At 33.9% G+C, this 20,371-nt stretch overlaps 7 protein-coding genes and 2 pseudogenes across 9 annotated transcripts, besides 2 other annotated features; 5 read left to right on the top strand and 4 right to left on the bottom strand.

The window, feature by feature from the left end:
- Positions 1 to 24: 24 nt before the first annotated feature.
- On the top strand, positions 25 to 849 carry TVAGG3_0082530 (proline-rich extensin signature family; the record flags this gene model as incomplete). Its single annotated transcript, XM_001287050.2, has 1 exon — positions 25 to 849. One exon carries the CDS (start codon positions 25 to 27, stop codon positions 847 to 849), a length of 825 nt encoding a protein of 274 aa, XP_001287051.2.
- An 88-nt stretch (positions 850 to 937) lies between these two features.
- Positions 938 to 1,207, bottom strand: TVAGG3_0082520 (Ankyrin repeat family; the record flags this gene model as incomplete). The annotated part of the gene is made up of 1 exon (XM_001287049.1): positions 938 to 1,207. One exon carries the CDS (start codon positions 1,205 to 1,207, stop codon positions 938 to 940), a length of 270 nt encoding a protein of 89 aa, XP_001287050.1.
- A 127-nt stretch (positions 1,208 to 1,334) lies between these two features.
- Positions 1,335 to 1,496, bottom strand: TVAGG3_0082510 (protein ubiquitination; the record flags this gene model as incomplete). Its single annotated transcript, XM_001291671.1, has 1 exon — positions 1,335 to 1,496. One exon carries the CDS (start codon positions 1,494 to 1,496, stop codon positions 1,335 to 1,337), a length of 162 nt encoding a protein of 53 aa, XP_001291672.1.
- Positions 1,497 to 3,567: 2,071 nt separating this feature from the next.
- Positions 3,568 to 5,586, top strand: TVAGG3_0082500 (annotated as a pseudogene). The gene has a single exon: positions 3,861 to 5,586. A coding segment is annotated over exon 1 (1,726 nt).
- A 374-nt stretch (positions 5,587 to 5,960) lies between these two features.
- Positions 5,961 to 6,796, top strand: TVAGG3_0082490 (Chain E 40s Ribosomal Protein S4; the record flags this gene model as incomplete). The annotated part of the gene is made up of 1 exon (XM_001297933.2): positions 5,987 to 6,754. One exon carries the CDS (start codon positions 5,987 to 5,989, stop codon positions 6,752 to 6,754), a length of 768 nt encoding a protein of 255 aa, XP_001297934.1.
- A 354-nt stretch (positions 6,797 to 7,150) lies between these two features.
- Positions 7,151 to 8,392, bottom strand: TVAGG3_0082480 (proteasome regulatory particle; the record flags this gene model as incomplete). The annotated part of the gene is made up of 1 exon (XM_001297934.1): positions 7,193 to 8,302. One exon carries the CDS (start codon positions 8,300 to 8,302, stop codon positions 7,193 to 7,195), a length of 1,110 nt encoding a protein of 369 aa, XP_001297935.1.
- Positions 8,393 to 9,239: 847 nt separating this feature from the next.
- Positions 9,240 to 9,340: a terminal%2Cinverted (terminal inverted repeat of Maverick-3 transposon ID:TVAGG3_0082300).
- Positions 9,240 to 20,371: part of a mobile genetic element that runs on past the window's edge.
- On the top strand, positions 13,863 to 14,866 carry TVAGG3_0082470 (annotated as a pseudogene). Its single transcript has one exon. A coding segment is annotated over exon 1 (1,004 nt).
- Positions 18,407 to 18,796, top strand: TVAGG3_0082460 (protein of unknown function, DUF4108 family; the record flags this gene model as incomplete). Its single annotated transcript, XM_051222112.1, has 1 exon — positions 18,407 to 18,796. One exon carries the CDS (start codon positions 18,407 to 18,409, stop codon positions 18,794 to 18,796), a length of 390 nt encoding a protein of 129 aa, XP_051107098.1.
- On the bottom strand, positions 18,813 to 19,280 carry TVAGG3_0082450 (uncharacterized protein; the record flags this gene model as incomplete). The annotated part of the gene is made up of 1 exon (XM_051222111.1): positions 18,813 to 19,280. One exon carries the CDS (start codon positions 19,278 to 19,280, stop codon positions 18,813 to 18,815), a length of 468 nt encoding a protein of 155 aa, XP_051107097.1.

The raw sequence follows: 20,371 nt of genomic DNA, 5'->3' as shown, positions 1-20,371 counted from the left end.
AAAGCATTCAATGGATGCATATCATTGAACTGTGTCAAATATAACGGTAATATTTCTCCTTTAGGATTTTCGAATGACATTTTCAGTGGCTGCACTTTACTTAAACAAATAACTGTTCCTTCTGTGTTTCTCGGCACAGATATTGCCGGAATTCCTGTTAAAAAAGAAAGTTTAGAACCAACACCAGAACCAGCTCCAACAGAAACATCTTCTTCAGCAGTAATTCCTTCACAAACTCCAGAACCAACAATTGTTTCTTCCGATTCATCTGAGCTAGTAACAAACAGTTCCTCATCTCATGTGACTAAAATAGAAACTCCAGAACCAACTGTTCAAAAACCTTCTTCAGAACTAAGTTCTTCCACAATAGAACCTACTCCAACTCCAGAACCAAGTTCTTCTACACCAGAATCAAGTTCTTCTACAATTGAACCAAAGACAGAAACACTAACTCCAGAACCAAAGACTCCAACACCAACTCCAGAACCAAAGACTCCAACACCAGAACCAGAACCAAAGACAGAAACACCAACACTAGAACCAACTCCTGCAGCAAGAACGCCTTCAGCAACTCTACCAACAAAATCGAAAGAGCCAACACTTCCTCCAAGAACACCAAGTCCATGCAAATCACCTCCTGTAAGAACTCCAGCTCAAACAGAAGAAAACAAAGAGAATTCAGGAAGAATTTCAAACCAAAATAGGGATTCAACCGGAGAAATCATAACTTTCATAACATTTTCAATTGTCTGCATTGTCGTGGCATGTCTTGCATGCTCAATCAAAACAAAACCAACTGAAACAATGAGTGATGAAGAATCTCTGAAACTCAATGGTTTAGATTATTAATGTATTGTTTTTATATATTTTTGTAAATTAAATTAATATTATTTCTAATTTAATGTTTCCTCCAAACACAAAGTATGATCATAATATCTCACATTTTTTCTTTTTCAATATTTACCCTTTCGGTGGATAAATCATGTGCGGATTCGATAGCTCCATGTGATTTAAGGAGTTCAGATATTTCCTTATTTACAAATGCCAAAGCATAATAAAGTGTTGTATAGCCATCATTATCTGCAGCATTGATTTTAATACCGTGTGATATAAGATATTCAACCATAACTTTGTTATTATTTATTGCTGCGCCATGAAGTGCTGTTTTTCCTTCATTATCTTTAGAATTAATATCTGAACCATTCATAATAAGATCTTCTAATGCGTCCAGACTATTACTATCTGCTGCAACACGAAGAGCAATTTTTCCTGTATTAGTTTTTGATGATTGATCTGCACCATGTGAAATAAGGAATTTTAATATCTTTGCACAATTATTTCACAGATGCATAATGAAGTAGTGTCCATTGCTTTGGATATTTCCTTAATTTTTTGGTATTTACATCTTGAAGAAAATCCAAAGACTGTTTGAAAGCGGCACACCATGGAATTATAGAATTATTATCTTTTCCATACATGAGGATGAGAGCTTTCATATTTTGAGAATTGATAATTGATTCAGCATCAATGTCGGCTAGATTAAGCAAGTTAATTTCAAAGATATATTCAAGATATGTGTTGTTATGCGATGCAATAATGTACTCAAGGCATTTTTATCGATTTGATGATTTTTAAAACACTTATTGATGTGATATTGCTTTGATAATTTTGCTGATATCCAAACTTATTTCAAAGCGACATTGGTTAACAATAATCAAAGTAATATCACATACTATTGCTGTCAAATGCTATGCCTTTTTCCGATTCGATATTATCATTTAAATTTAATATATCGATATATTAATTATAAGTAATAAGTGGGTGCATACACTCAATATAATAATACTCAAACTATGCATTGATCAGTGGTATATTCAAATCAAGAATCAAACAAGCCCTTTACTGACGGAAGAGAAAAAAAAATTGAATTGTCAATATGGAGAAAAATGATGAACCTCCTATTGCCGACAATAATTCTAAGATACCTCCTGTTAATTATATTGATTCAAAATATGAAGAAGAAGAGTATCCAGAAGAGCCAATTTTTATAAAACCAGAAGATATCGAAAAAGTTGAAAAATCTTTTGGCAAATTAATATCAATTCCTATCGAAGAGAACTACGATCCAAATACCACAAGCTTTATTGTCAAGAAATTACGCAAAATTTGCAGTTTTATAGATTTTTATAAAGATTTAGCGAGCGAAATGATACAAAACTACGATATATTTCTCTACATTCTTGATTTATTTCTGGCAACGACAGAAGATGAGATTCTCTGTGAAATTTTAAATTTTTTATTTTCAATCTCATATTATGGAAATTCAGAAGAGCATTTTATAAACGAAAACTTTCTTTTAAAGCTTGAAAGTTGCATTGAATCTACAAATAAAACAAAAGCCGATTATTCAATAAAAATTGTACGAAATTGTTGCTGTTCCAGCTCATTATCAAAGAAGATTCCATATTCGATACTCTCTTGCATCATAAAAACAGACATGAATGAAGACGACAGACTCTTTTTCTGTTCACAAATATTAAATTACGAAGTTGATATTGATGAATGCATCATATGCCTTGATAATGTTACTGAGATATTTCTTGAACATCAAGACCATCCAGATATCCAAAAACAAGCCATGAAAGCCATTGAAAAATTGATAAATCAAACAACAGAAAAATTGGTCAAAAATCGAAAGATTTTTTACTGAAGAAGTAATCAAAGCAATCGTGAATGCAATGTTTAACGAGAAAACATCGATCGCATGTGCCAATATCCTTTCAAAACTCGCAGTTCATTATATTTCTCAAGATTTAATTTTTGATTTGGTTGAAACACGGTTAGACATCACTTTATCGGCTATTATGGCTACAAGCGAACGTCGAGCATCACTAATATTCTACTGGAATTGCCTTAGATACGGAAATTATGTTCCAAGAGCAGATATCGTCCATAAAATTTACGATTTCTTAGATTTTGGGACTGTCGAAGAGAAAATAATTGCTTTGTCATACGTTTACTTGTTAGTTTTTCAGATTCCAACCTTTAATAGAGAGAATTACACTTCTGAACAAGAAGTCGAGACATTATCACATGAAGTGTTCGGAGAACATTTAATTGAGTCCACATTGGATATTGTGGAAGGTTTAAACGTTGATTCAGAATCACTCGGAATTATCTGCCAAGGTTTGAGCTATTTGATATACAATAATGATAACTTTTTGAAATGTATCCTAGAAGAAGATGTTTTCTATGAACAATTCACGGAATTATGCACCAACGAAAAAATTATCAAAAATCCACTAGCGTATGAATCATTTCTTGATATTTCTAGTCATATAACTGAATTGAGAAAGGAAGCAGAAGAAAATTAATTATATTTTAGAATTATCTTTGAAAATGTTAAGAAAATACATTCTCATTTCAAAGACAGTCCAATTATATCATTATTTATTTGTTTTGTAATAGATTTTTTATTTTTTCGAAATAAATGTTTGTAATAGAGTTGTTTACTTGAAAGTCATTTTTACTCAGTCCAAATAACAATCTTTAGCATTCAGGAATCCTTGTAATCATATTTAGTAAAAATTTTCCATGAATACCTTATAAAAACATCATTTCGCAGTTCAATTTAATATCTACTAACCTATTTAAAGATTCTTCAATGCGTTTTATAATCAGATTTTGATTTGGCGTTTCTTTGGGCATTCGAGATTTATTCATGTACATGGTTTGGATACCAAATGATTACAGCATTATTACATAAACACTTTGTATTCTTCAGTTGTATGGCAATTGGATTCCCTATTGGTATTTTATTATTAACATGGTTTCTTTTTATTACATCTTACTTAAAACCAATGACAAGGATTCATGGATATGCTGCAGTATTTCTATTTTCGACACTTGGGCTTATATTTAAGATCAAAAATTGGAATTTGAAATTTAGATTAGTGATTCAATACGATTACTTCCATAGATGGGCAGTTATTTTATGTACATTCTTCCTAGTAGTTATAGTTTATGCATCAATGCTTGCCGCAGACAGATATTCAAAAGGTGCAGCTTATTCTGATTTACCATTCCACTTAAATATCATTACAAGCTTTGCATACGGACCGAATTACAAAAGGCCAGGTTTCTTCACAGCAGATTCCACGTTTTACCATGGAGTTAACTTGGCTTATCCTTTAATGCCAGATTTTCTTTCCGCAGCACTAATTACAACAGGTGATGCATCTCTACAACAATCCTTATTCATACCATCCCTTCTAATGATGTATTCAGTCCTTCTTTCTTTATATACCTTATCTACTTACTACACAAACGAAAGTATCATTGGATGCTTATCAATATTGATATTCATATGTCTCGGAGGCCTCGGATTCATCATGTATACTGATCCAACGTGGAAAGCTCCAGAAGATGAAATAGTCGACATGGTTCATAATTGGCCGAATGCAATAGACGGTTATTGGTTCCATTCCATAATGCATTACCTTATTCCTCAGCGCTCAGCACTTTTCGGAGTCCCTCTTTGCTACTGGACAATTTTATTGTTGATTTTTGGTGTCAAAAATGAATCGTATAAATTCATGTTTATTGCAGCGATTCTCACGGGTTTAACTCCTCAAGTACAAGCACACGCATACATGAGCATGGCGCAGTGGTCAATTGCTTATTGCATTACGACATTCCCTTATTTGAAACCAAAGAAATATTTGAAGTTTTTCCTTTTGTGGTCACTTTTTGGTTTATTGGCGAATGCTATTGCTTTACCACAGATTCCACCTTTTATTTCGAGAATCAAGAATACGAACAAGTCATTCATGCATTCGATCGATCTGGCAAAATTTCGGAGATGGATTTCGTGGATTTTTCAGAAATTGGTGGCTAAGTTTGGGAACTTTTGGTTTTTGTGCTTTGATTGGAGGTTTTGCGACAGCTACTGTCGAACAGATCATTATTTATATACCTTCTTTAGTTGTATTTTTCGTTTCCAATATAATCAAATACCAAGAATGGGACCATGACAACATAAAAGTGTTTTACAACGGATGGATTCCTATTGCTGTTCCTTTTGCCGCACAATACATTTACAGCTTTTTCGTGAAAGCAAAGAAAGGTGAGAAAGCGAAATTGAACATGTTTATCTTCTTTGCTTTGTTAGTTTCTTCATTGGCGAGTGGAGCTTTCTGCTTCTTTGTTTATCTCGCTTCTCCTTCTGAAATATATACAGAACAACAAGTTAAATTTGGAAAGTGGATTACTGAAAACACAGGTCCTTACGACTACTTTATTGGCGACCAATCAACAGAGCAGCCAGTTGCATCTATTGGCGGACGACCAATTGTTGTTGGATACCCAGGATGGATTGCTTCTCATGGTTTGGATTTGCATACAAGGGATTTTTTAGTTGATACTTTACTTTCGCATCCTGAAGATGCATCTGCTTTCGATAAAGAAGGCATTAAATACATTTATATGAGTGGAACAAGTAAGGTTCCTTTTGAACCTGACGTTGATTCCGATGTTTGGCAAATTGTTTATGAAGATATCAATGTTACTTTGTATAGAAGAATATAAAAATATAGTTATATGTATTTTATATTAAAATCTTATGTGTTTCATGTGAAACTATTTCTATTGAGTTGTGTCTATATGCAGATAATATATATCCTACTTTTTTATTGTTGTATTAATACAATTTTTTCATCTGCATTTATTCTTTGCTTTACAATATTTTCATATGTCATATTGCAGCTATTGAGCTGCATATTCATATTTTCATTAATTCATGAATCAGAAACTCAATGATTTTGATTGAAATTCAAGACAGCTCAAAGAAAAACAATAAATTGTTCATAAATCAGTTCAAACACACAACAGAATTATCATTATCTTAGTAAATGAGATTTTAAAAATCTTGTTATTATGATAATTGAATCAAAAATAATCGTCTTGTCTTGGCCTTTTTGGAAAAGTAATGCCTCGTTGCCAACGCTTCCACCTTAAGCGCCTCACAGCCCCACACCACTGGCTTCTCGCCAAGTCCGCTGGTAAGTTCGCTTCCCACCCATCCACAGGTCCACACAAACTTCGTGAATGCCTTCCAATCAACATCTTCCTTCGTGACCGCCTTAAATACGCTCTTACAGCTAAGGAAGCCGTCGCTATCGTCAAGCGCCGCCTCGTCAAGGTCGATGGCAAGGTCCGCACAAACTACCGTTATCCAACAGGTTTAATGGATGTCATCGAGCTCGGCAAGTCCAACGAACTCTTCCGTATCATCTACGACTGCAAGGGCCGTTTCTGCGTCCACCACATCGAAGCTAAGGAAGCCTCCTTCAAGCTTCTCCGTGTCAACCAGTTCAAGATTGGTGCCAAGGGTATCCCACACGTTGTTACACACGATGGCCGCACAATCTCCTATGTTGACCCATCCGTTCGTGTCCATGATGCTCTCAAGTTCAACATCAAGACAGGCGAAGTCGAATCCGTCATCAAGTTCAAGGTTGGCGATGTCGCCATGGTTACAGCTGGTGGTAACGTCGGCCGTGTCGGAACAATCCAAAAGATCGAGAAGCAGATGGCTTCCTTCGATATCGTCCACCTTAAGGATACATCTGGCGCTGTCTTCGCCACACGTATCATGAACGTTTTCGTCATCGGTGAGAACGAGCACCCACTCATCAGCCTTCCAGCTCGTGAGGGTGTCCGCCCATCCATCCTTGAAGGAATCAACCAGGAATAAAGAATCTCTAATATTATTTCAAATTTCTACAAAAAAATTAAAAGTATATTTTTCAATTTTCTTCAATTTGGATTTATAACATACAGATTTATGCATATTTTATAGATTATTCATGAAAAAACCTTCACTATTGTTTATATAATAATTATTTGAAATTTTGAGCCACTTTATCTTGCAATCAGAAGAGCTAAAGAGAAAACTGTTTATAGAAATATATACCCATATGATCTAGTACAAATAACGAATATAGTTTTATTGAATCAAAGTAGTGACATGTCCTTGGAAAAAGAGATCTTAGAGCCCACGTAATTTTTGCACAAAAGTTTCTCAATCACACGAAATAAGTATGGCTATTGCGATAGAATAATTAATATTTATCCTTTGTAATTGTATCTAAAAAAGTTTATGAAATGCGAAACAAATAATTAATATTTTTATTTATACATGATCAAATATATATAATCCAAACGCATTTCCTCTGATTCGGTTGTATGTTTGTGTTAATTCATTTCCATTTTCAAGTTTGGGTACTATCTTAATAAATTCTAATATATCTACCCGAAATTCAGGAATATTGAGAAGTATTTCAAACACTATCAATCTCCTCTCAGGATATTGGGTGTATTCAATGATTCTGTGAAACGGTGTCTTCCTTTCATTATCATAATAATTCAAAATATCAGGAATTTCATTAATTTTCTCAATAATCATTGAAATTATTTCAACATTCGCAACTTGACAAGCGTTATGAAGAATAGTTGCATTCCTTTTATCTCTTGTCTGCTTATCAACTTTGTCACATTGGAATAAGAGTTTGAAAGGCTCAGAGTTATTTGGCATTCTTGATGCCAACATTATTGGAGTTTGGCCTCTTGAATCTTTAGCATTTGGATTGATATAATCAAACTCCAATAACTTTTTGATAACTTTGCATGCTGATGATATTACAGCATAATGAAGTGGCGTCATTCCATCCTCATCTGGTTTATTGATATCTATCTTATCAGTCTTGTCCAAGAAGTATAATGCCATATTTTCTCCTCTCTTCCTTTTTATCAAATATGAAATCAAAGGAAGCTTGTTAAACATAATATTTGGATCCAAGCTGTGATATTTGCCAAACAAAATATCTACGAAATGCCTATTATTTTTCATTAAAATAAACAGCAACAAAGGGAAATCAAACCAACCTTTCAAGTTGTTGATATCCTTAATGTTTTTAAGTAATTCCAGGAAATTGGTTTCGTCATTTTTCGAGACAGAATCAAATAACTGATAATTATCATCTTCTTCATCTTTGTAATTTTTGATAATTGGAGCTTCTTCATATTTGAAGGATATTGGTGGCAATGAATTTTTTTCTTTGAAAATTCTGTACAACTTATTACTGGGAATTGGAGTTATTTCATCCAAACGGATCTTTGGATACCGAATAAGAATCTTATATAATTCTTCTTCTTGATTTGTAATAACATGTTGAATTGCATTATCTTTGCCTACTTTTGCATGAACATCTATTCTTGGACTTGATAACAAAAGCTTCATCATCTCCGGATCTCTAGATTTAACACATTGTATCAAACCATTTTGGTTTTTATAACTAATATTGATGTCAAAATTTGGCAATGTATTCAAAAATTGGAGAGCTTCACCTTTAAATTTTTGTTTCTTCTTCCTTTTAATACAATAATATAAAGGAGGAAGTCCTTGTTTATCACGAATATTTGGATCTTTAAACATCCCTTTTGACTTCAGTAGTAGGATATGATGGGCTTTGTGACTTTTTTTGTTACATCTATATATAGACGATGCATTAAAATATATTTATTTATAAATTAACATTAATTTTAAAATAATTTATTTTTTTATCTTTTATAAAAGAAGCTATATATAGATGATGACAGATATTCCGCGATTAATTAAACATTGTTTAAATCCTGAATGGGTTAAACTTCAATTTAAAAATGAAGATTGTGAATTATTAAATGAATATGAAAGCCAAAATAAGCTAATGAGGTATAAATATAATGATAAAGAATATTTAATTTCATGGAATCAATGGAGTCATAATCAAAGACCCCATAAACGAGAAGAAGAAATTGAAAATAATGAAATGGAAATCATTGATGACATTAAAGAGGATGGAATTCCTAAATTTTGTAGAAAAACCTTTAGAACTAAGTTAGGAGCATATAAACGTAGAGTATTAAATCCTGAATATCTTAAACATTTATTTAAAAAGGAAGACTGTGAATTATTAAACGTTAATGAATATGAAAATGCAAAATCAAAACTGAGATATAAATATATTGGAAGTGATGAAAGGTGTAAAGATAAAGATAAAGTTTATACAGTTTCATATAATAACTGGCACACGTTAGGGATAAGAAAACATTTAGGAGATTATGGGAAATGTTCTGAATTCTTCAAATCTAGTATGTACGAGAGAGTAAAAGAAATTAGATATAATTAAAAAAAAAAAAAAAAAAAAAAAAAAAAAAAAAAAAAAAAAAAAGGCAGTGGGGCTTCCAGGCACTTCGTGCCTTCTAGCCCTGAAGATGTTTAGTATAAATGAAGTTTTTATTCGGAGGTCTTCCAGGAGCTTTTCACAAATTATATATGTTTTCATGTTTTGTCAAGACTTCTTCGTAAATGTTTTGTCAAGACTTCTTCGTAAAATGTTTTGTCAAGACTTCTTCGTAAAATCAGACAAAAATATATTTTAGGGTAGAAGGTTAGATATAACCTCTTTTCTAACCTCTTTTCTACCCTCTTGAATTTGTCAAGACTTCTTCGTAAATGTTTTGTCAAGACTTCTTCGTAAAGACTTTGTTGAGATTTCTTCATGAAATTTACACCAAAAATAATGTTTAGGGTAGAAGGTTAGATATAACCTCTTTTCTAACCTCTTTTCTACCCTCTTGAATTTTCATGAAATTTACACCAAAAATAATGTTTAGGGTAGAAGGTTAGATATAACCTCTTTTCTAACCTCTTTTCTACCCTCTTGAATTTTCATGAAATTTACACCAAAAATATATTTTAGGTGAAGAGGTGAGATATAACCTGTTTTTTCACCTAATTTTTCACCTCTTGAATTTTCATGAAATTTACACCAAAAATATACTACTAGGGTCATTTACGAAGAAATCTCAACAAAGTCTTTACGAAGAAATCTCAACAAAACATAGACAAGAAAGTTCATGAGAAATTAGATGAAGAAGTCTTAACAAAGTCTTTACGAAGAAATTCATGAAAATTCAAGAGGGTAGAAAAGAGGTTAGAAAAGAGGTTATATCTAACCTTCTACCCTAAAATATATTTTTGGGTCATTTACACTCATTGACGAAGAAATCTCAACAAAACATTTACGAAGAAGTCTTGACAAAACATTTACGAAGAAGTCTTGACAAGATAGAATATGAGAGAGGTCCTATAAACTGGAGAAAGTGTCATATAAACATCTGTCAAAAACCGCTTTTTAACTTCACTTAAAATGCCACGTAAGCTACGTAAGAATATACGTAAGAGGAAGAGAGCATTGAAACATCCAATAGTAAAACTGACACCACAACAACAGTTGCAACAACAAATGCTGAATGACCCCACTATGTTGCAACAAATGTCAAACAATCCTATGCTTTTAAACCGAGTTCTTGGTGCACAGAGTGGAGGTTTAAGAGCGGCACTTTTAGCGAAAATGGCAGGCTATGGTGGAGCTGCAGACGGAACAGCCTATAACCCTCAAAGTCAAATGAATTTGAGTTCACTCAAAAATCAAATAACAGATGTCAAAAAGTCAAACATAGACATACAGAAGCAAATAAGTGAAAACGAAAAGAAACTAGAATATGACAGACACACAAAGAAACTCAATGAGTTAAACGTAGAGAAAAAGAAGAAAGAAGAACAACTGAAAGAACTAAGTACAGAGGAATATGCGAAAAAAGTGTCAGAAAAAGCAGCAGAAGTAGCAAAAATGGAACAAGATGTCATAAATTTGAAAAACCATACTACTCAATATAAAATACTGAAAGATGAAGAGATAAAACAAAAAGCCCTGAAGACATATATGGATAGCGATGAGTATAAAAAAGAAGTTGAAGCAAATGTAAAGGCAGAAAAACTTTTACAGTTGCAAAACCAAACCGTACAGTATGAAAACTTAGCACAAGAAAGTAAAAATAACGACGCGGCTATGCAAAAGGCAATGAAAAGCGCAGAATATATAAAAGCTAACAATGACTGGTTAGATGCCCAAGCCAACGCTAAAGCAGCCCAACTCATAGGGTCAATAAGGACAAAAATACAAGCGGATGAAGACAGTTCAAATGAAGCTTTAACAAATGCTGACTTTAAGAACGCTTTCGAAGCTCTTCATAGTAAGGTGAAACAAGTGAACGACTTCTCATCTGGAAAGAAACTGAAGTCTGAAGGTTTCGACAAAGAGTTAAAAGAAGTAGCACAAAATATGACGAAAATAACAGATGCAGCAACGAGACAGGCAGTTCAAAGTGCCTATGACGCCGTTAGAGCAACTGTTGTGAAAAGTCAAGAAAAAGAGTTACAACAGACCAAAACAGACCTAGTAAATGCTTTCTTAAAAACGAAAAGTCAGGTAGGACATTACGCTGCAGATGGAACATATGTGCCAGCTGGTGGAACTTATATACCACCAAACCCTCCAAGAGAAGCACCTGCACCAGGACTACCTAGAACATTTACATCGTCACATGGACACAGACACAGGCATGCACAACAACCAGCACAACAACCAACACAACAACCAACACAACAACCAGCACAACAACCACCTCCACAACCAGCACAACAACCAACACAACAACCAGCACAGCAACCAACAGTTCAAAACCCTGCACAACAACAACCACAAACAGAGCAAGGACATAAAAGAAGTAGAGAACAAGGAAACCAAGAATTCTTAAAAATGCTTAAAGAAGAGTGTGGTTTCCCAGATACTGTTGACTTTAGTGACAGATATAAAGAAGCTATTGGAAAGTTCAAGGAAGGAAATACTGACCCGAACCTATTTAGCTTTATGGCTCAGCACCAAAACGGATATAATCTCAAACCTGGAAAATACAAACTCGCTAAGGGATATGATTTAATAGCATATCATCCAAATGACATGGATGAATTTACTCCGAGATATTTGATGTCAGAGCTAAATGACAATTCAACTTTCGTCATGAAACGCGTAAAAAATAGAGACGGAACGAAAGAACAAAAGCTTATGAATGCGGATGACGTAGATAGGGAAATTGTTAAAAACGGTCTCGGAATATATGAAATGCCAGCAGATGAGGTACAAGAAACTCCACAGGAAGAAATAGTTCAGATACAACCAGACATGGAAGAAATAGTTCAGCAACAACAGCTAGAAGAGCCTGAAGGAAACGAACAAGTCACTCCTTTGGAAACTAACTTCACAGAACTAGATGAAGATTTGGAACAGCCGAAAAATCTTGACCCTCAACAAGAGTATGCGGAGAATATGGAATATTTCCAAGAGTCTAAAAAAAATTCGGCTGACATAGTAGAAGAATATCGAAAAATGTTTGCCGACATACAAAAGACTCCAGCACCAGATGAAAATATTCAGCATAGAATGGAAGAACTGAAAAAAAATGTACACAAATACAACAACCCTTTTTACTTACGAGCATTTAACGTTCAATCTTCGGATGAACTCGGTGAAGATAAAAGGTTAAATTTCAAGAAAACATATAGAAATGAAACATTGTTTAAAGTTCATTCAGAACCTAACCAAGATGGAAACAAACCTACTTTTGTTTCTGCAGACGATGGAACTACAATGAGATGGGGTCATAAAGCTAACCCGGATAGGTGGTTCATAAACTTACAACCTCAATTCCAAGAAGTTGTAGACGCAATGGAAGTCAATGGTGAACCAGATATAGCTGGTATTTTAAGCGCGGCTTTAATGCCATTGAAAGATATGAAAGATGCAGATATTTTGAACCAGTATGAAATGAACATGGCTGATGGAAATATAACACCTGACGTTCTAGAACATTTATCTCAAAGAACTACACAGAACCATAAAGATGGTATATTTGGTGAAGAGTTTAGAAAGAAAGTTAGGGAGAAGAAGGAAGAGAACCTATTGTACATGACCTTGCAAACGAAAGTTTGCAAAATGTCATAAAAACTTACTTTGCAGACAATGAACCGAGAAGGGATGAATATTTAAGAAAACTCAAATGGACAGTACCAAATGAAATGTTAGTATTGAAAAACATGTTCCTTGACAAAATAAAACCAACTACAGAAATAAACGACGCAAGACTGAAAGATTGGGTAGAAGCTTTCCCATTCACAAAAGATATAGTTGGTAACATGGAAAGAAAACCAGAATGGCTACAAAAACATATATTTGGAAACGAGCTTATTCCATATGGACAGGCACTGTTTGAAGAGCTTGAACCGGAAACTCAGGAAAGAGTCATGCAAACAATACGCGAAGACTCAAATACAGACTATGACAAACTCTTTCTAGGATATAGGTTACCTGAGATGGGCGACCAGAGCCAAAAGGCAAAAAGGACATGGGAAATTTGCAACATACTAGATGAACATAATGCAAAGATGCAACAACTTCAAGCAGAGGGCAATGAAGGAAAAAGAAGAGTTAAAAACTCAGTCAGGAAGAAAGTAAAGCTTGGTCCACGTGGGTTCTATTATGACATATAAATCCAACTATTCTATATTTTTACTCATATGAAATGTACGCCGCTCAGAATATAACGCCAACAGTTTTGGATGCTATGAATGGAAATGTTTCCGAATGGTATAACGAATGCGACAATGCCATTAGAAGGTCAGAAATAGTTCCTGGAACTTACGAATATACAACTGCTGTTTCTTATGAAACGTAGGTGAGTTTGGAGAAGGTTCTTCAACAACAGTAGATATTGCTTGCGACAGGTTTCATATAATTTCTATTGACAACTCTTTCTTATACGTGGAACAAGACATTGAAATAAAACCTTCTGCCAAGTTGTCTGACAAGAAAGGTTGCAATGGAATTTTCTATGTCGGATACCAATATGCTCCAGAAGTTTTCATGGGATATAAGATATATTCTAACTCTGACTTAGTTCAAACAGTAACATGGGCAAACTATGAATGGTTCGCTTTGAGAAACTCAGTACAACCACAAGCTAGAGAACAAACAGACCAGTATGCAACTATTGAGAAAATAAGAAGACTTGACCCTAACGTTCCAGGAGTTTATGTTAACCTTTCTGGACAAACTGCAGCAGCAGTAACCAAAGTAAAACTGAAACTTAGAGTTCCTTTGTCATCTTTCCTCATCTTCAGGTTTTTAAGATACTTGCCAAACTGGGCAGGAAAAATTTCTATCGAACTTACTCCAAGCAAAAATAACTTAGTCATTGCACCAACACAAGACCCATTCACTCTTACAGAAGTAGTGGGAACAAATAAAATGTCATTCGCCGACTTTGCAAAAACAAAGTTGACTTAGACTTTGGTTTCTCAAACCTCAACACTGAAGTAAACTATTATTTCAATGCTGCTGGAGATGCTTGGGACCCAGTTAAGTTCACATGCGAAAAATTTGAATGCAAGAGAATAGAAAGCAGACTTGCAGTCTATATGTTGGACCCAGATATTTCAAATGCTTTAGCTGCCAAATATATTGCAGTTCCACTTATGTTCCCTATACACCAAATATCTGTCAAAGACTTTGCAGGTGAAGTTGGAAACCAAAGTGCTGACCCAGGTGCAAGAACAGATATTGCTTTAACAACTGCAATGAAACATGCAGATACTATGTTTGTACTGTTCAGACGAACTATAAATGACTATTCTTGTTTCTACAACCCCGGTATTAAATACCATATAAACATAGATGGCAAATACTATCCAAGAGAAGAATATTCTACAGTTGAGGATATGAGGTCATACAACTTGACATTAGATGCTATGAACTTTAACAACAACTTCACAACAACCATTAACCCTGAAATGCAAAGTTCTATTATGCCATATGTGAAAGTATGGACCCATACAGGAGCTCAAAACACTCAATATACAAATGAGACCGTTCAAACTTTTGGCTTGGCATTCCATTTGCTGACTCAGAAGACTTTATGGGTGGTATTTCAACTGTTGGTACAGTTCAAATACAATATACTGGTGACAGAGACGGTCCATATGAACTGAGAGCAAAGAAGTTTACAAAACCAATAGCACTTTTCACGGAAGATGCTCTTTTGAAGATTCGTTCGATGAAACCTGCTGGGGCTCCTCAGATTGGCATAACGACAGCTTCCATCGAGCAGATTTTGCAGCAGGTCAGTAAGTTGTTCTTGAACTGACTTCTCTCCGTCAAATATTGACAGTACGCCAGTTTTGACATAAAATTGTATTATAAACTTTCCTTTAGAAATATCTGTAAGTTTTGTTGTTATATTTTTGTCAACGTCAAGAACTTTCACCATCTCGTTATACCAACTTTCTTTGCTTTATGAAAATATTTTGGTTCAGCAAAGACTGCTATTCTATAACATTTTCCATTGTTTGTATAAAGAACTATTCTGTCAATGTATTTGTATTGTTTGTGTGTGTAAACTTTGTTTTGCTTCAATTCGAAGAGATACTCAAAACGTCCATCTTTTTATTCTAAGTAAAATGTCATTTCCGAAAAATAGAAGCGTAAGTGTTTCAAAAGGTTTAATGGCGGTGGCAGATGTGAAGTTAAATTCACCAACTCAAACAAACAGTCAAAGTGTTGTTGTCAATGTCAAAGACAGAGATGTTGAAGTGGAGAAACCATACGAAGACGAAGATGGTATAACAATAGTTCCTGTAAAAGAACAACCAACATATCCTGAAGTTAGCAGAGACTTAAGTTCTGTTGCAGATATTCGAAACGACTACCAACAACTTAAAGACAAACTTAAAACTCAGGAGAAGATTTGTCAAGCTTTAGGTATAATGTTAAACTTGGTCGAACACAACCCTGTAAAAGTGAACTCATATGTCATCGCACCTCATGAAAATTTTGAAAGAACTATTGAAACTTTTGACAGAGGCAGACGATATAAACATCAAAGAAATAGAACCCGACGTTAGTTGCTGTGGTGTTTCATATAATGTCATTGACAAGATATACGTTATGAAAGGAGGTGAACGTTGAACTTAAAATATAGTTTCCCAGACGTCATAAAAATATTTGACGACCACAACATTTCATTAAAATTTACTTGCTAAGTAAATGGCAGAAGACATAGTGTTTATACTATTACGACTAAAAACCCTGAGTCATATAATTCTATAACAACAAACTTAAAAGTCCTCAAGACGATATTGTAAACTGACCTTAAACACGATGACGACTAAAGCCTGTTTTGCTCTTTTGACACCAGAAGACTTTGTTGTTGTGAATGGTAAAAAATACTTCTTTGAATATACTTACTCAGATATACCACCAACAGGTTTTGTTGACTTATTTAATACTTAAGGACGGATGTAACATGTGCTCAACTAGAGCAGTTTCATTATGTTTGGATGTCGACTGAGTTTAGTATAAACGATATGAGCTATAATACAAAACTTATATCTGGTTTTACTACCAACAGTTCCTATAACAGGAAAAGGTGTCATACAAGGTCTATCTGTTCCATTGACTTTAAGCACACCTATTTTATATATTGTTTCAAACTTAGGTTCAAAGTGTTATTCGAATGTCGACAGAAACTACTATGACCAAAAAGATACTCATGCGTATAAACAACACTTTCTCTGCTGGTTTGCCTATTGTTCATTCGAATGCAGAGTTTTTCAGCTTTATGAACTCAAACACTTTAGCAAACATAAACTTAACCTTAGTCGACGCAAACTTGTTCCTGTAAAACTTTATGTCCTATGTACTTGTCAATGACGGCAGAAAGTTTCGAATTGGAAGATGCAACTGGTGAAAGTATTGTATTACAAGAACAACTTCAACAACAAATAGCTCAAGAACAACAAATGCAACAAATAGCTCAAGAATAAAAAAATTTTTTTTATTTTTATAAAAATGTACAGAATAGATGTTTCAGATTTTTATGACTTCCAAGCGTTCAGAAATATGTGTCCATTTCGAGACTATAACAAAGCAGTCGAGAATTTGAAACGTTTAGTCATTTATGTTGACTCTGCCCAGAATGTTATGTCATGAAAGAATGGGATGTTGTCTTTAACAAACCTAAAGCGACAATAGTTTCAGAACAAGAATGTAGACAGAAACTTAAGAAAATAAAAGTCGTACAGTTGGCATGAAGATGTTAGATGCTTGGGATATCTTATTGTCAAAGTTAGAAGATTTTCAGTTCGAGGTATAAAGTTCTATACACCTTCTCCAAACTTCTATTCTATCTTCACTGGATATAAATACGAACAAGTAGAATGGAAGAAATATTATAGAAGCTTGGTTAGACCATGTCAAAGAAATTATATGCAATGGAACGAAAGAGTCTATGAGTATATCTTATGTTGGTTTGCAAACACTTACAACATCCAAGTGCTAAAAATGAAACTGCTCTCATTATAATTGGAAAACAAGGAACAGGTAAGAACACTTTCTTTACAGATATTTGTGCAAACTGTTAGAAGTTATTCGAATCCGAATATGACAAACTTAGAAAACATCTGCGGTAAAATTTAACTCTTCAATAGAGAATATGAAAACTTATAGTTTGCAATGAACTTCAAAGTATAGATACAACAAAAGTTTTGAACTCAGATGCTTTGAAGAGTCTTATAACAGACAAAGTTGGAGTTGTTGAAAGAAAATATAAAGACCAAAGAGTTTGTGAGAATGTTGCAAACTTCATTATGGTTTCAAACAATACTGTTCCGATGAAGTTAGAAAGTTCTGACAGAAGATATGTAGTTGTCAGAACGTCAGATTCTCATATGCAAGATACAGAATATTTTGACGACTTAGCAGAAACTTTGACATCTGACTTTTACAACCACTTGTTCTCATATTTCATGACATTAGATATTTCTAAGTTCAATCCAAGACAAATTCCACATACCGAAGAAAGACAAACATTGTTAGAAGCAAACAAGAGTGTATATGAACTGTTCATAGAAGAAAGCGACTTTGAGTGTTTAGATGAAAGGTCATTGTACGATGAATATAAACAGTATTGTCAAGAATATGGTTATATGGCAGCTTCTAAACGTACATTCTTGGCAAATGTCAAAAATCTTTTAGACATACAGAACGGCGTATATACAAAGAAAAATTTTTCTGAGTAAATTTTAAAAATATATATATTTTTATTTTATTTGAAATGTACGCTGAGTTTGTTGGAACAGACCTAGATAACGAAAATAGATATGCGCTATTCTGGTTAGATTGTCCTTATGAAATGTATGAAAAAAAGGCTTTATATGAAGAATATAGAAAATATTGTCATGAAAACGATATAAGACTAAGCTCTAGAGAAAAATTCTATGCTGGTATAAAACATCTTTTCGAAGTTCGGAATGGCAAATATAGAAAGAAATAATTTTTATGAGTAAATTTTAAAAAAAATATTTTTTTATCCGATAGAAAAGATGACGAAATATATTTCAGTCAACAAATATATGTCAGGACTTAAAGAAGAACTAGACCCATTCGCTTATTTGAATGTTTACTTCTACCATTTTGAAAAGTCTACATTTGACAAAGTTTGGAACATCGAACCAGTTAAGTTTGCTATTGTGACTAAAAATGGTGCGAAATTTGAAGACTTAGACATAGAAGGTTTGTTAGCAGTCAAAGAAAATTTTGACAGAAGGTTCTCAAACCTTAAAGAAGGCAAAGCATACAAACTTGTTATACCTTATGAACCAAAGAAAGCAGACGACTATGAATATTATGAGTCTAAGATAGTTGAAGTTCAAGGTAAATTGGGTAAAAAGATTTTAGAGTCTAAGCCAGTGTTTGCTCCTAAAGAGGAAGAGAACATTGACATTGACCCAGAAATGTTCTAAAAATAAAATTTTATTTTTACATGTCAAATTTCTTTTTCTCTGGAACTGGTTCAGGTTCTTTCTTCTCTTCTTCTACTTTCTTTTCTTCTACTTTCTTTTCTTTCTTTTCTCTCTTCTTCTTCTCTGGTGGAGTTATGTCAAATTTGGCGCAACCATATTTATGTAAAAGTTCTTTGTCCTTTAATAGCTCTTCTATTCTGTTTTCTATTTCATCTTCAAGAACAGCGCATGTGCCTTCTTTGCATTCTAAGAACTTTTGTTGGACTTCATCTCTCCAAGAGGCGTCATCTCTGTCAACAAGTCTGTCATTGACAAATTTTAAGACTTCTCTGCCTAATGTTTTATGGTTCTTGTCATATTCCCAGAAACAGAACTTTAGAACAAATTCACCTTTCTTGTTTACACTATGTAAGATTTTATGGTCGACAGAAGTTTTAGAGTCGAAAAGTTTGTCTCGAATATAGATAGCGAAATCGCTAGACATTTTCTAAAAGATAAAATTTTTAATTTTTCTAAAAATATGTTAGAAAAAAAGTTTGCTGACATTGACAAGAAATTTGAGAATGTTTTAAACAAGAACAAGAGGAAGTTAGAAAATGCTCAGATAAAGCCTATACATGAAAAGTTCTTATTTGCTCAGAATGGTATAACAGGTCTAATTGCACCACCTGGGTCGGGTAAGACTTTCACTTATCTTAAAATGGCTGCACAACAACAAGAACTAGATGAGAAGAACCCATTCTATGAGTTAGTTGTTATTTGTTCGACTTCTGGTCAATTTGACCAAACCGTCAATTCGTTCAAAGATATTATAAAGAAGTCTAAGTTAGTATGTATAAAGGATACTGAGTTGTTAGATTGGATAAAGAAGTACCAAAGAAGAGTTTTGAAGTATAATGCTATAAATGAGTATATAAATTCTAAGTTTAAAGACCCAAATGAGGAAATGCAGAGAATATTAGAGAAGAAACACTTCAGAAACAAACAGAAAGAGATAGAATACATTTCGAAGAAATTGCAATCTTACGATTGGAAGACTTACCCTCATAGATGTCTTCTTATCTTAGATGACTTTGCTTCTCATCCTTTGTTAAAGAACAGAGAACAAGACATGTGTCGAATTCTCAAGAAGCTCAGACACTTTAACATTTCAGTTGTCATTTGTGTACAGACAGCCAAGAGTTTAAGTAAGGATGTAAAGAGAATACTTACTGATATCATACTTTTCCCTGGATTGTCCGAAGACGATTTCATGGAACTTATGAAAGAGTCCATGGCAGGTAAGTTTGACAGACATGAACTATGGGAGAAGTACAAAGTCATACAAGACCCTCATACTTCTTTCAGAATTCATATCTACGCAAACAAAGTTCAAATTGTAAAAAGTCAAGCTTGAAAAATAAAGAGTTTTAGTCTTAGTCTGTTGTGGTGCTGGGGCTGTCGGTTCTTCTGGCTTTGGAATGGACTCGGTTGGTGGTACGTCGGACATTCGTTTGTGTCCTGTCGGAAGGAAGAACTTTTCCTGTTGGAAGGAAGGACTCGGAATGTCGGAAGGAAGAACTTTTCCAGTTGTCG

The sequence above is a fragment of the Trichomonas vaginalis genome, chromosome IV, assembly GCF_026262505.1.
Source record: "Trichomonas vaginalis G3 chromosome IV, whole genome shotgun sequence".
NCBI lineage: Eukaryota > Parabasalia > Trichomonadida > Trichomonadidae > Trichomonas > Trichomonas vaginalis.
The sequence above is the reverse complement of the archived record's forward strand: the minus strand, read 5'-3'. Positions and strand labels throughout refer to the sequence as shown.